The sequence below is a fragment of the Rhinichthys klamathensis genome, unplaced genomic scaffold (assembly GCF_029890125.1).
Source record: "Rhinichthys klamathensis goyatoka isolate OS25496 unplaced genomic scaffold, OSU_Roscu_1.1 h1tg000422l_1, whole genome shotgun sequence".
In the NCBI taxonomy this organism is placed as follows: domain Eukaryota; kingdom Metazoa; phylum Chordata; class Actinopteri; order Cypriniformes; family Leuciscidae; genus Rhinichthys; species Rhinichthys klamathensis.
Window position 1 is genome coordinate 1841337 of NW_026606920.1, and position 14816 is coordinate 1856152.

At 43.4% G+C, this 14816-nt stretch overlaps 1 protein-coding gene across 1 annotated transcript in view; it reads right to left on the bottom strand.

Moving 5' to 3' along the window:
• Window positions 1-14816, bottom strand: part of chd7 (chromodomain helicase DNA binding protein 7) — a 74085-nt gene that overhangs the window by 4828 nt on the left and 54441 nt on the right. Inside the window, exons 18-34 of the mRNA XM_056235512.1 lie at window positions 13779-13946; window positions 13374-13553; window positions 13056-13166; window positions 12201-12406; window positions 10875-11074; window positions 10618-10777; window positions 7849-7938; window positions 7309-7412; window positions 5783-5912; window positions 5565-5622; window positions 5392-5452; window positions 4964-5300; window positions 4665-4873; window positions 3331-4113; window positions 1211-1368; window positions 601-828; window positions 51-455 (exon numbers count right to left, since the gene is read on the bottom strand). Coding sequence (XP_056091487.1) covers window positions 51-455; window positions 601-828; window positions 1211-1368; window positions 3331-4113; window positions 4665-4873; window positions 4964-5300; window positions 5392-5452; window positions 5565-5622; window positions 5783-5912; window positions 7309-7412; window positions 7849-7938; window positions 10618-10777; window positions 10875-11074; window positions 12201-12406; window positions 13056-13166; window positions 13374-13553; window positions 13779-13946 — 3588 coding nt within the window. The remainder of the gene's footprint in view (window positions 1-50; window positions 456-600; window positions 829-1210; window positions 1369-3330; window positions 4114-4664; window positions 4874-4963; window positions 5301-5391; window positions 5453-5564; window positions 5623-5782; window positions 5913-7308; window positions 7413-7848; window positions 7939-10617; window positions 10778-10874; window positions 11075-12200; window positions 12407-13055; window positions 13167-13373; window positions 13554-13778; window positions 13947-14816) is intronic.

Consider the following 14816-nt stretch of genomic DNA (forward strand, 5'->3'; position numbering starts at 1 on the left):
CTACACGAAAACGGCATGACACCCACATCACATCCTGACAGGATACGTACCACATTGAGAGGTCCTCTCTTGTTTCCCATAAAGAGCAGTTCCAACCCCTCCACATTTTTCCTGCGACCTCTTTTTCTCCGGTTGGGGAGTTCAGTGTCATGTAGAGAGCCGTTGGCCCTTGGTCTGGAGGAAGCGCCTGCTTGCAGCAGCTCCATCTGTGCTTTCAGGGCTGCGGAGGAGGCCATGGCTCCAGGGAAGGCAGAGGAGGAAGAAGAGGACGACACGCCTTGCAGGGCTTTGGTCAGGTCTATGGCCTGTGTCTGGCCTTCTGTGGCATGGGACTCTCGTAGCTGTGCTACCATCTCCATCAGGTTCCTGCGCTTGGCAGCACGCTCTGCCTCAATCTCCACCTTCCTCCTCCTGCGTCTGCGCTGTCGAGGTACTGACAGGCTTAAAGTTTCATCCTGGACAAGAACATTGACAGGGCGTTTAATCAACATAACTATCTATTATATAATGATAAACAATGTTTAAACTAAAGACAAAAAGTGCAGTGGCACCCACAGTGAGTCTAAGGGCGCAGTAGGGCGGGTTATAGCTGGGACTTGCCTTGTTGACCTGCGGTGACATGGTGAGGTCCTCACTGCCACTATAGCTGGTCTGACCCACCATTGAGAGATCACCAAGACTCCGCCTCTGCAGGGGGCTGTCCGTTGTCATGGAGCTGTAGCCAGGCAACAGGCCTGGGAAGTCAAAGAACTGCCTCCTGTTGAAAGGCCACTTGCCCTTCATGACCGCTTCACAGATGTTGTCCATACGATTGATCATTACCCTGTCCTGAAGTACAAACACAGAAGAGCAGCACAAGTGTGAGCGAGCGTGTGCGCGTGTATGCATGCATAATGAACTAGAGGATACATAAAGGGCATCTCATTTTCTCCATTTCAGCTCTGGTTTCATGTCCCAGGAATCTTATAATGCAATTTTGCTCTATTATTAAAGGATAAAGCTTTGAAACTATAAGTACAGTCTTTTCACTAAGCATCACATCATAGTTTTCCTCACAGCTTTGGGCTTGGATTCATTTACCTTCAAATCGCTTTTGTGGCAAACAATATTACAACATGCTAGAAGGGAAAACTAGATGCATATAAAAAAAAAATGTAATTGACAAAAAAGGAAGAAAAAGATTAGAAGAGGGAAAAATTGTTTGACTAACCTTGGGCCAGAAAGAGAACAGTGAGCGTTCACTGAACATCTGAGAGGCTGGCGGCTCGACGTCATCAACACTAAAGCAGTCCCTGGTCTCATCGCGAGCAGTGCTCAAGGAGGCGTTACTCTCCTCGTCAAAATTCTTACTCTCGGAGGCGGCTCCAACTGCAAATCATAATGATTGGTCAATACAAACAAGACTGCAACAAATTTTCTAATCAAAATCTATGCTCAATGATAAATGAAAATTGATCAGTGTAAAAACTTCTTGAGCAGCCAACAGTTTCAACAAGTGGACTAAATTTGGGGCAGAATAATCTTTGTTCAATCAATGGAATACAGGGGGTGTCCAGGAAAACAACAAGTTATAGAGTTCTATTTGGTGTCAGCAGAGGCACAGAAATGACATACTTGAGCTTCCAATTCCCAATAAAATAGGTATTCCTCAAAATAAATTTAATAGAGTAGAGTAATATACTAGATTTAATTAGTCTGGGTTTCCCCATACTGCCTTCCCGCAGCGCGATTTTATTCACGCTGAAAGGCGGTATGGATACCATGGACCAAATTTTCGCCTCATTTAGGGAACCAATCACAGAACGGGGAGGGAGCAGCAAGACGATGACGCGTCTATGCGACACACCGAAGCAGTTTGTTTATACCTATGGATCAAACATGGCAGTAGACGCGAAGTTACCTTTCGATGCAGCCTTACGGCCGCTTCACACCGCAAGCGTGAGCGGCATTTGAGCAGCGCGTCAGCGTAACTACATCGTCACTGCAGCTGCAGACGCGCGAGAGTATTCACACTGGAAGCGTTTGTAGACAGTGTCACAGCAGCGGCTCCAAAGCTATATCGTTAGCCTCATAGCATAATTGCTTAAGTCATTTTGTGTTTTTTTCTTGTTTTCCAAAGACATTGAAATATGCCTTCGGCTTTATATATAAGCGAGCAATTCTTTACAAAGACAACTATACATTTGTTTTTAGAAGTTGGTCATTTTATAACATTGATAGTCTTGAAAGTTTGTAATGGGGAGGTGTACAACATTCGCATATAAGTTAAATGTAATACAACAAAACAACCCAGAAAATGGCTCCAATCTATTAGTTTCAGTCATACTTTCGATGTTTACAAGACCGCAACTCCGCGGATAAAAAACAAAACGCACAAATAAACCACACACTCGGGTTTGATTTGGGTTGTGCTAGCCTGTAGCTGTCTGTGTGTTAACGTTACATGAACTAAAATAACGTTTATATATAATATTTTCTGGCTAGTTTACTTTAGTTTTTTTTTATTTATATAATACACAACTTTCACCCAAACTGAATAATTAAAAACAAGTTTTTACCGGGTAAATCTTCTATAAATATTTTATTTTCTTAATTTATTTCTTTAAATAAATTAAGAGTCTTTATTTTCTTTTATTTGCCTACTCAAGTTCTTGTTAAAACTCACTAGACATGCTAAATCTGTGCATTTTGGGCACTTTTTGTGTGAAATCACATTTATTTTTGTCCATCAAAAGTGTGCTTTCACTTTAATTTAGCGTGAGCAATGCAGCAAAAAACAGATTCGAACCCCCCGCTTCACTGCTGCTCACGCGCTGCTCCAGGTGTGAATGCACTCATTACTTAACATGCACGCCGAAAAAAATACGCGCCGCTCACGCATGCGGTGTGAAACGGCCGTTAGATACATGCCATCGTGTAGGCTACACATAAATATCTGACCCATCGGCCATCGTCGTCTCCCTCGTCTAATTTCTGTCGCTCTACATACGTCATCTGGTATAATCGAAACGATTGGCTATGAGCTACGTACAGGCGCATTTGATAGACATTCTTAGCACCCAATAAACGGCTCTGGGCATTCGTAAACCACGCCTCAAATACGAGAAAATGAACATGTGGTTGCCAGACCCAAGTCTCAACGAGAATTGGGTCTGGCGTTAGCCAGGCTAAGATTTAATAGTAATTGAGAAAATGGAAGCTAGGCCTAAAACTGGTTTAATTTGTTTTTGGAGCATACAAAAATGTTTTGGGCATGTTTCTCATAGAAATGCAACAAATGTAGTTTTAATATAAAATAAAACAAAACATTAAATAATGCCTTATATTCACCTTCAGCTTGTGAAGATTTTTCTGATTTGTCATCCTCATCCATTTTTTCTTCCTCGTCTTCTTCAGAGATTTTGTCAATAGGTACTTTAGTCTCAGTGTTCAAGGGAGGCTCACTCTCATCCTGAGCGATTTTATCCTCAGGGGTAGGGAGTGTATCTGTGGACTCCTGGTCTATGGGCTTCTCCTCAGCCATACCATCCACAGGACAATCCAGCTCTACCTTGGTCTTAACCTCCATTGCATCTTTCTCCTCCATCTCCTCCTCCTTGGGCTCGTGCTTAAGACTCAAATCATTTGCTTCCTCTTCTTCCTTCACTTCCTTTTTAGGAGACAGGGCTTCAGATATCTCTCCTTTGACCACCTCTATGTTACTGTTCTCCACTTTGGGCACCATCATATCTCCATGCTCTTCCTTCACCTCATCATCTTTGAGCAGGGTCAGAGGGGTGAGGGGATCAGACATGATGGGCATTTCAGCACCCTTGCCCTGTGTGAACTTTCTATGGGCCTCCAAGAAGCTCAGCTCAGGGTCGTTGAGGATGTGGTAGTCAGTGCGGCTGACACCATGCTTTGCAGCACCCCGAAGGAGGTCTCGATCATGGCGTCCGGGCTCCCACCAGGCAGGGAGGTCGGGGCTGGGTTGGCACAGACTCAACCTCTCCTCCAGCAGAGGGTGCGGCAACACCTGCTCCCTGATCCGCCGCAGCAGCTCGATACGATAGAGCGTCCGTGAAGCCCGCTCCTCTGTAATGGGGTCAATGATGAGAGTGGGGTCTGGCAATTCTGCAAGCAGAAAGACGATGTAAACAATATTTTCATGGGAGATAACTAAAATGGTGATTCTTTATATCTATACTATTTAGCATTAATGGATACAAAAAGATTAATTAAATTCTACAAATCAATCTAGGTATCACAATGTTATAATGTCCAGTATGAAGAACATTAATTAGTAAATATATTTTTTAAAACACTGAGATAATACAGTATTAACAAAGTATTGGATGTCAAACGTAATGTAAATGTAAAAATAAGGGAAATGAACTGCACAATTAAATCTCCAATATTGAAGGACAGCAATAAAATAAAATAAAATCCGTTTCATCAGCTATCAATATGGTTCCGATATATTGTGCATGTTTCTTCTGGTATCATGTTTCTTCAAGGGATGAAGATGTATAAATAGAGGGAAATAGAGCTAAAATGTTTGGGACTACACAAGCAAAACAAAAAGCAGGAAATCACAAAAAGAAAATAATAAAAAATCTTTGAACACTTTTATTGCTTTTAGCAATAGCACAAATTCCCACTTTCAAAATACAGGAAAAGTTTACCTGTCTCTGATTTAATCTGCATCCGGCACACACGCTTGCACATAGCCACAAAAGAGTAGTAATATTTTTCCAGGCTCTCATCAGTCTTCTTGTCCAGACGAGCAAAAGCACGGAATTGGGACCAGTCAAAGCACTGTCTGTGCACGTCATAAACCACACCGAATGTGGACACCACCCGGTAGAAATCAGCCTCTTCACGCCTTGTCCATCTGGAAAACAGATGTTGACAGATGGAAATGAGGTGATGCGTGAATAAAGAATAACTTTTTTTCAAAATGTAAGATCTAGAAGTAGCTCACCTCTGCCGTCGCTCTTTGAAATAAGCTGCTCCATCAGCCAGCAGGGCGGCGCTGTCAGGGATGTAAGGTGATCCCTTGGCCATGAAGGGCCCTCCTTCAGCCATGAAAGCCACTGCTCCCTCTGGAGCATAAGCTCCTCCCTCTGTTACCATGGCAAGGATGTCATCTCGCGGGCGGCGCCGGCGCCGGTCAGGTTTGGTCATAGCTTCCTGCCTTAGTTGCTCACGCTTGTGAGTGCGCTGATAGGCCGTGATGAGGCGGCGCAATCGGGCGGTAAGAGCCGAGGCTGGAGGCCAGTACAGATTGCCTGCCTTCCCATTCTCACCAGGCTTAGGACCTGAGGGTGGACAAACAGACACCGATAGTGAGCACAGAGAAGTAAAAATCAAGTATGATGGGTAACACCTGTTCACTAGGGAAATAGATACCTTCTCCAGCCTCACCATCCATCCCTTCATCTTTATCATCCAGTGGAGAGTTTGTAAAATCCTGTGGACATTGCAAAGAAAAGTTATGTAATCCAATCTATTAACAATACTGATTTTTGATAATAGTATAATAATAGTATAATAGTCAAGACTAATATACTTCGAAAACTCACATCCAGATCATCTTTGAAAGGCATCCGGAGTGGCTTGTACTCTGGGTCTTCATCCTCTCTATTGTGAAAAAGAGAAAGGCTTTTAGAGTGAGAGAGAAAACAAAGAAAATCAGAAAAAAGAAAACGGGGTGATAGATAAAGAAAGAGGGAGAGAGCCAGAGAAAGAAAGAGCAGGAGGAGTCCCTCTTGCTGGGGCTGTGATTTTGGGCCAAACTTACCCCTCGACACCATCTGCCATCATGTCCGCTCCCCTCTGCTCGGCAGCGATGGCCTTGGCATCAGGCATGCCCACCCTCTCCAGGAAACACAGGGTGGGGTCAGCACGCATTGAGTTATACTTCTCATAGCCTAGCAGAAGAAAAGAGAGCAGCGGCAAGAATAAAAAAACTGCATAATTACAGGGTAAGCTGAGGGCTGGGGAGCTATTATTTCCCCTGGTGATGTGAAGGCAAAAGAAAAAAAGACTGGCGTCTCAAATGTAGTTTGAAAACAATATATATTTTGTTTCTGTTTAAATATAGCAAGTGCCACAATAATTAGTAGTAAATAAATTGTATACATACAATATATATATTTATATATAATACATTAAAAAAGTCCTTGGAAAATACTGAGGTCCCAAAAACAAAAAAAAATACAAAAAACTAAAATCAGGCTTAGCTAACACATTATGTGCTGGAATAACCTTATAATTCAAAAGTGAAATGCATTCAAAAACTACCAGAAGATTGAATCAAACCAAAAAAGATAGAAACAAAAGGAAAGCCAGAGGAAAATGCCCGTTGAAACTGTCCAAGCAGAACAGATTTGAGCCTGCAGATCCCTACAGTGCACAACAGGGGAGGGGATTGGCAGGCTGGACCCACTTCAGCTGAGCCGCTGATCAGACGGGGCTCAAGCACCCCCTCCCCTGCTAGAACATCACATTTCAATTAGGATTTATGCGGTGACACATTGTTCCTAACTGCCGCCGCGCCCCGAGCCAAACTGTAATCATGAGGGGGTTTATAGGCCATCACTCTTTCCTCTGCAGGCCAGGCCTGCCACCTCTTCTCTCCCCGTTTCCTCCCCAGACCTCCCTACTGAATTGGGATTATGATTAAGAACAGGCAGCCTGTGTTATATACACGCTCCTGTGTGTATGTGTGCGTATGGAGGCCAGCTGAGTTAACGAGGTAGCGCAGCGCACCGGGGGAGACTAGAGAGAGAGCTCTCTGTACACACATTCAGGAAAAAGACCAATCTGAGAGAAGCTTAAAAGCCCCTCACATCAAGATTAATATCGGTGGTGAGAGCAGAAGGACACTATTAAATAAAGTGACTATTACTACATTTTATAAGTCAGCAGTTGAGAAACTCCTTTCCACCTCTCTTTTTAAATGCTGCTTTTGGCCCCTTTTCCCTTAAAAGATCAATTGTGACAGCTGTGTAGCTTCACAAAAGAAAACAATCCCAACCCAAACAGGGAATTTAGCAGGCTCTCCCAGAACACTTCTTAACACTGTGGGTCAATGTTAATAAAATGCGCTGAGAGGTGCCTGTTGCCTCTGATAGATTAGATCTCAGCTCTTTCCCCCATCCATTTTCCCAGCCACCCTCAATCAAGTACAGGTTTGGCTATTCGGAAAATATCACCAATCAATCTCTAGGCAATATTACAATAGGTCAACATTAGCAATTATTGTCGCCCGTCACTGCAAAAGGACCAGTCGGAAAGCAGCAGCCATGAGGAGGTGGAGCTTACCATGCTTATAGACGCCGATGAGGAGGGACTTGTCAGCATCGAGATCCCACCAATCAGTGGGTACGTCGGCTTGGAAGGGTTGTGGGATCCAGATATCCAACTCACTATAAATGAAAGACAAACAAACACAGGAAAGAGTGATTAAAACCAGGAGATGGCCGCAGTGGCATATAATCTAATGAGAGCGGCATTAATGTCTATCTGCAGACATCTGGTAGGAAACACGAGCATTAGCAAGCCACATCTCATTTAGGCCCATTTCTCATCTTGTTTATTTAGGGCCAACCTGATTACGGCCGGAGATCTGAGCTGCTAGCTTATCTCACCCTGTGCACTTGCGAGCCCCTCGCAGTCATTAGAGCTTCAGTCGAGTCCTTGAGATCAACATGGCGAGCACGTTTGCACATTATAAATGCATGCACATCTGGGTGGGGGTGTTGTCAGAAAGGGGGAAGAGGAGGAGGAGGAGAAAGTGATGGAGGGAGAGGAAAGATAACAGCAGGCAGGATTCAGTGGAAGGGAATGGAGAGAGATGCCAACCTTGAATCCGTTCCCTCCAGGATTTTGTCTGCCTGGTCTCCTATGACTTCTTGTCGCAGATAGTACAGCATGCGGACCCGCAGCAGCACTCTGTCGGAGATAGAGCGAGCAAGAGAGAGGATAAAAAGGGCAGGAGAGAAAAAAACAAAAAAGAAAAAACAGATGAGTTGGGGGTTAATGGAGTGCGCCATAGAATGAAAGGAAGGGAAAAGGGACAAAGGAAGGAGAGAAGGCAGAAAACAAAAGAGAGTAAGTTTGGCCAGCTCCGAGCTGTGCCAGCAGCAGTAGCAGCGGCAGCAGCAGCTCTTTGGCATGTGCCACGGCTCATCCATCATGCTGCCAGGGCTGATTAGCCACGCTGTGCGGCAGCCTCCATGCCTGACAGATGGCTGCACATAATCACCTCTGTGTGTGCCGCCTTTCACCCGCTTCCAACAGGTCTGCCTGGCACCTGGCCTGGCACCGCGCCGCTGCGCTTGGGGAGCCGCCGGTACCCACCCTCTCCCCCCTCCCCCACACATATGTACTCCAGCACCTTCATCCTCTCGTTTTAATTTCCTTCCTAATGCTGTTAGGGAAGTTGGGGAGGTGCTAACGGGACGCCTCCAAAGTAAAGAGGCAGAAGTTTGCAGTGTGGCGAGCAGATGGTTGGCGGTCTAAGCACCTCGCATTTATCGTCTCGTAACGTTTCCTCAGCTGTTGCTCTGTTCCCCTTCTCTGGATGCACATCAGAGCCAGCAGTGTAAACCGTGTTTTCCTTTCTCTCTCTTTGCTGTCACTGCCTAGCGTTAGCAGGACACAATGCTGGCCTGGCAACAGAAATTATTTATCAAATGAAACCAGAGAGGCCTCAAAAAACAAAAGACGCAAGCCGGCGACACAGGGCATAATGGACATGTGGGGCAAGAGGCAAAATCATCATGAGCTGAATGATGAATTATTGAGTGATCTTATAATCTTTCATTTTAGTGAAGAATTTTTTTTCTCATGGCCTGTCATTCATTATTTCAGTCATTTGGCAGAAGCCTTTGCCAGAAAGATGGGACTTTTTTTTTTGCCAGATTCATTACAGCTGGCCATTTTTTAACTGACATTCATTAGTCAAAGCTAAAGTATGGAGGAGCCAAGCAACTTAATGAAACATCTGCACCACAAGGTAACAGCGCTAACTCGCTTTTGGACATGTTAAGCTAATTCACAAGTTTGCTTCAATTACTTTTTCCAAGTTGAAAAGCTTTTCACAAGTCTTCAGATACACCTGCTTCTGACGATATCAGGCTTGGAGGTCAAAAGGGTTACTTTCAAAAAAAGATAGCAGCAGAAAAATTTATATTTTAATTAGGGCTGTCAGTTAAACGCGTTATTAACGGCGTTAACGCAAACCCATTTTAACGCGATTCATTTTTTTATCGCGCGATTAACGGTCTTTTTGGCCTAGCAAACTTTGTAGTTTTTTTCACATGCTTTTGCAACCGGACGTGGCATGCGCAGCGCTGCGCTATGAAACCCATTCATTTCAATGACTTGTGCCGCACGAGGACGTAATGTTGCTTCGTCAACCAAAGCGCAAGAGCAGCGGCGCGCACACCGCGGTCAAAATTAAAAATAGTTCAACTTTTGCCGTTGTGACGATTACCAGCGCGGCCAATAAACGTTTTTGCATCCAAACAGTTTTGAAAACTGGCGTAGCGCCGCGCATTCCGCGTCCTGTCTGAAAGCACCGGATCTAGCTAGACCTGAAACACACTTGTTGCGAGCCGGGCAAATAGTAGGTTAACGTTACGTTTTGAGAGGATGACGAGCGCGAGACGCCGAAATGGATGCCAATAAGATTCTGAATTGAAAGTTTACTTTTAAAAAGTTGCCAAATGGTTCCATCCACTTGACTGACAAGACCAAAGTGATCTGTGTGTGTTGTCGTTGTGAACTGAGCTATCGTCATCACAGCACGTCCAGTCTGAAATACTACTTGATGGCCAAGCACACACACAGCTGATGCGAATTCTCCGCCCCCTCGTCAATATCAGTACCTCGTCAGTATTTCTTTCACCCTTTTGTTGATGGACAGTGTTACATTGTGTGAGAGATTATTTGCTCCAAGTGAGAATGTTAGTGTGAAATTGAACAGTATTGTCAATGTTGTTTTCAACAAAAAACATTTGCACAAAGCAAGCCGATCCACTTTTCCATGTTGATAAGAGCATTAAAATTAGAAAAAAATAATGGGACAAAAAGAAATCAAGAGACATTTAGAATAGATAAAAATGTGCGATTAATTGCGATTAATCGCGAGTTAACTATGGCATTAATGCGATTAATCACGATTAAATATTTTAATCGTTTGACAGCACTAATTTTAATATTTCATGGCCAAATTTTACAAACATTGCTGGCAAGATTTCGATGTATATGTCAGGTACAAATTGTTGTAAATAGATCTAAATTATACTTATTATACTAATTACACTTGGATATTAAATTATACAATGTCTCCAAGACCCTCAATGGGGTGAATAATGTTATCACGTTGACCTAGAATTTTTACTACGCAAGTACTTTAGAATGTAATTGGCTATATGTTGCACTTTAGAATAGTGTGAAACAAGGGGGAAATATAATGGATTAAATTTTATAATAAATATATATACACACATACATACACACAACTTTAATTTCACTGATTTTTCCAGGTTTCCCAAGACCATACACCTGCAAACAGATTTACATTATTTTTGCTGAAAGTTTCTGTAAAGGTGGGAAAGGACATACTTGTTACAGTGGTGTTTCAGGTGTCTCTTATAACTATCCTCTTGAAGGAGGATGTCAGGATTACAGTCAGCAAGCCAGTCAGCCTGTGGCATGTGAGTTTGAGCAGCCTGTGGCTTCCCCTTCTTCCCTTTACGGCCCCGGGGCACAGGAGCAGACAGACCTGAAACCACAAAAAATGCCATCATTTAACATGTTAAGAGGTAAATGCAAGAGCTCACAGAGGAAAGAAATGCCATTCCAAGGTTGTAGTGTCCTACCAGAGTGGTTGGTCAGTGTGCGGCTCTGGCCATCCTCGGTAGGGGTTATAAGGTCCCAAATGAAGCTCTTGATGTTCTCGTCTCCACGGTAGTTGAGCAGACAGTAGGCCAGGAGGGCTCGGCAGATGGTCTCTACGTCTCGCTCCCTTAGCGGACGCTTAAAGCGTCCATGGGACAGGATGTCACCCCAGCGGCCCCAGCTAAGCACAACAGAAGAGAATTTAGCCAGAGCTCAGTTCAAGCCTTTTTGAACTAGAGTTATGTTCAATTTTGGAAAGAAGCACGAAAATGTCACTGACAAAGCTAGTTAACAATTCACAAAGTGAATTTTTACTGTTCTAAAAAACCTCAGTGTCAAGACCATTTAAGAATAGTATTACTCCATAGTATTGTACCATTTCTCAAACTGGAGAAGATGGGACACCACCACTATCTTGCTGGCATGGTGCATGACCATGAGGAGACCCAATGCCCTTGTTATTTGATGGAGTATTCAAGCACTCTCTAAGCAGAGGCCTAAAGGGCTTTTTGGGAAGAGAGAGGGGGAAAGGTCTGCTCTGATTTCACAACCCTACATTGCTTTAATAATAAAAAATAAAAAACCTTCAGAAGAGACAAAGCTCTCAGACTTGATGGATCTAATTTGCCGTATAGCCCAGGGGTCTAGACGTGTCTGACTGAAAAGGGAAAAAAGATACTGGTCAGACATGGTGCGTGCAGCCAGCCATGATTAGTGCTGAGTGCACTGAGGCCTGGCGCTTAATTAACTGTGCGCGTTAGATAGCGCCGTGTCTGCCACTGCCCCGGGACAAGCAAGCGTGACAAACTCGGCCACTGCACTGGTGGGCTGTGAGCTACCAGATATTCTCATTCCAAATGGAAAACAAGACAAGACAAGGGGAATTTGGATGGCAATAAAACAAAGCTGGAAGCTGAATATCCTATCTCATGGCACTGGGATGGACTTCCTGCTAAAGCTGGTTTCTATGATGAGCTACGATTGAGAGAAATGGAAATCTATTAATGAGGGACATGGACTGAAAAAGTTAGATGCCTGCAATAATTTTAACTTGCATGTTTCTATGTGGGAATTTTTTCCAAGTGAGGGTTCTATGTTGCCCTACAGAGTCATGTATAGATGATTTTGAGCAAAACGCATCTGGTAAATGGCAACTAATTATAAGGAAAGCCCGCAGGGACTGTTTAAGTGCAATATGTTGATATAGCACAATTGTGATCTCAGTAGTTAGGCTAGCATAGTCAGAGTACAAAGATGTTAAAACCAACAACAATGCTTAAAGATGACAATTTCCAGACTGTTCTCACCCATACACCAGAAGGTTCTTCTCCACTCTAAAGCACTCACTGCGGGGGTACCCCTGGGTTCGGTCCTGGGGCCTCCGCGGTTTCTGAAGGGGCTTGTCTTCAGAGTCACTCTCAAGTTCTGAATACTCCATCAAATCATCCTCCTTCATAGAACTGTAGTGACGAGTCTGCTTCCGGACCCGAGGAGTGTCAATCACCAGATTATTCTGACAAGAGATATGATCTGGGGTAAGAGCACTCCCTCAAGTGTTTAAGACAGCAGAAAAGGATTCTGTTTGTTCAGCACCCTGGTATAGGTGATTGCTAGATGGCAAGATGGAAGACCTCTAATCATGGACATATGCAGTAAATGTGATAAAGCACTTTTTTTGAAGACATAACATGACATTTCTCTGCTTGCAGATTAAAGATGCTTAGCGCCTACAATTCTCCTGAGTGCAAAGAACAGTGGTAATTACAGAAAATGCTTCCCATGGCCAAGTTTAAACAATTTCGCCTTTGGGCAATTACGGCTACATTCCACGCATTGTTAGCCTGGGGAAATCAGCCTTATTAATTATGCCAAGATAGTATATTTATGAGGAGTGACACGACCAAGTGCGGTGGAAACTACCCAGATTTGAATTCACACCATCTTCAGTTAATTGTCAAATAGAATTATGAATATGATACCTGTCAAAAGCTGCTAATTCATGACCCTAGCATTAATGAAACAATGAATAGTCAGCCGTAAATGCTCCACACATGACTACACGAGAGTGTGCTACAGATTAGTGCCTCACTTTCATGCAACATCATCTGTGAGGCATTTCACAGTACAAGAAAGCTCCTTTCCTCCGTTGATTTGCATCTTACCCTGCCATTGATCACATCCAGGTCCAGCTCTGCTTTCTTTGCCCATTTCTGCCAGAAATCTGGGTCCTCCAGAGAAATGTCAGTTCTGTTCCCAGAGGCCACAAAACTTGCCTGGTAGGGGAAAAAAAAATTAATGTAAATGGTGAGATCAGACACACTTACCCTTTAGGGTGCACTATTTTAAGAGCAAGATGAAATGGTAGTAAGCATATATACTTGTAATTACACAATAGCATTGATGGGTGGGTACATTTTTTTATTAATATCATAAATACCTCAGCCATGGCAAAAAAAGAGAAAGATTTTAAATGTCATCACCTTAGCAAATGTTGAGCCTTTGCCTTCTGATTCAATTGTAATGGTCTGTGTGCGTCTCTGCAAAATCTGATCAATGTCTTCTTCACAGAACTTGGATCCCTCGTCCTCTTCATCCATTAGAGCTCCATAAGCTCCTTTACGTAGGAGGTCCTCTACCTCCTTTTTAGAGAGCTGCTGAACCTTAAAAAAAAAAAAGAGAAAAAAGAAAACCCGAATGAATCACCTTCACAAAATACAGATCTCAATAAATTTACTTTTCTCATCTTGGGTATTTTATGGAATGGACTAATTTAGGTAGACGGTAAAAAAGAAAATCAGTCTCATCAGTATGTTTGATTAATGAACCATCTGGAATATTGTTTCAGTGAAACAGCACAAGATGGTGGCGCTGTGTGCAGTTCATACCCCGTTGGCAGCATTCTCCCTCCCGCTCATGGACTGAAGCACCGCCTTGTCCAGTCCTAACTTCAGACTGGCCTTGTCAAACATTTCTCTTTCGTAGGAGTTTCTGGTGATCAGGCGGTAAATCTTCACAGCCTTGCTCTGTCCTATCCTGTGGCATCGAGCCTGAGCCTGAAGGCAACAGCACAAAACGGTCACACACACCACCTCTAAAGACTTGCGCACACATCCAAGAAAACTGCTAAGGTTGCATAATGTGATAGAGCACTTCCAGCTGAGTTACTAGTTGGAATGCAGCTTTAAAGGAGAACTCCGGTCAATTTTAACATTGAGCTCATTTTTTTGTACATTTGGAGTGCTGTCAGTACAGACAAAAACGACAAAAATCGGTGTTGCCTACACCGTGTTATCCTCTTTTTAAAATTCGCACCCTGTTGACTTCAATGGGGCAAGTTCTAAACCTGCTTTTAGCCTCTTAACATCCTTAATGTGTCATTACAAGTGCACAGCCATGTGAGTGGTGTTATTAAGAGTGACCACAGTCAATCTGACTGCAGTAGATGTGCAAGATATTAATAAAAATGATGTTAATTCAGCCAGCTCACATACCTGTATTTACTTCCTGGTTTCGTTCGAAGTCCACAGTAGTCGATTGTCGAGTTCGCGCGCGCGATCATTGGTAAGTAATATAACTAACGATCGCGCGCGCGAACTCGACAATCGACTACTGTGGACTTCGAACGAAACCAGGAAGTAAATACAGGTATGTGAGCTGGCTGAATAAACATCATTTTTATTAATATCTTTCACATCTATTGCAGTCAGATTGACCGTGGTCACTCTTAATAACACCACTCACATGGCTGTGCACTTGTAATGACAAATCAAGGATGTTAAGAGGCTAAAAGCAGGTTTAGAACTTGCCCCATTGAAGTCAACAGGGTGCGAATTTTAAAAAGAGGATAACACGGTGTAGGCAACACTGATTTTTGTTGTTTTTGTCTGTACTGACAGCACTCCAAATGTACAAAAAAATTAGCT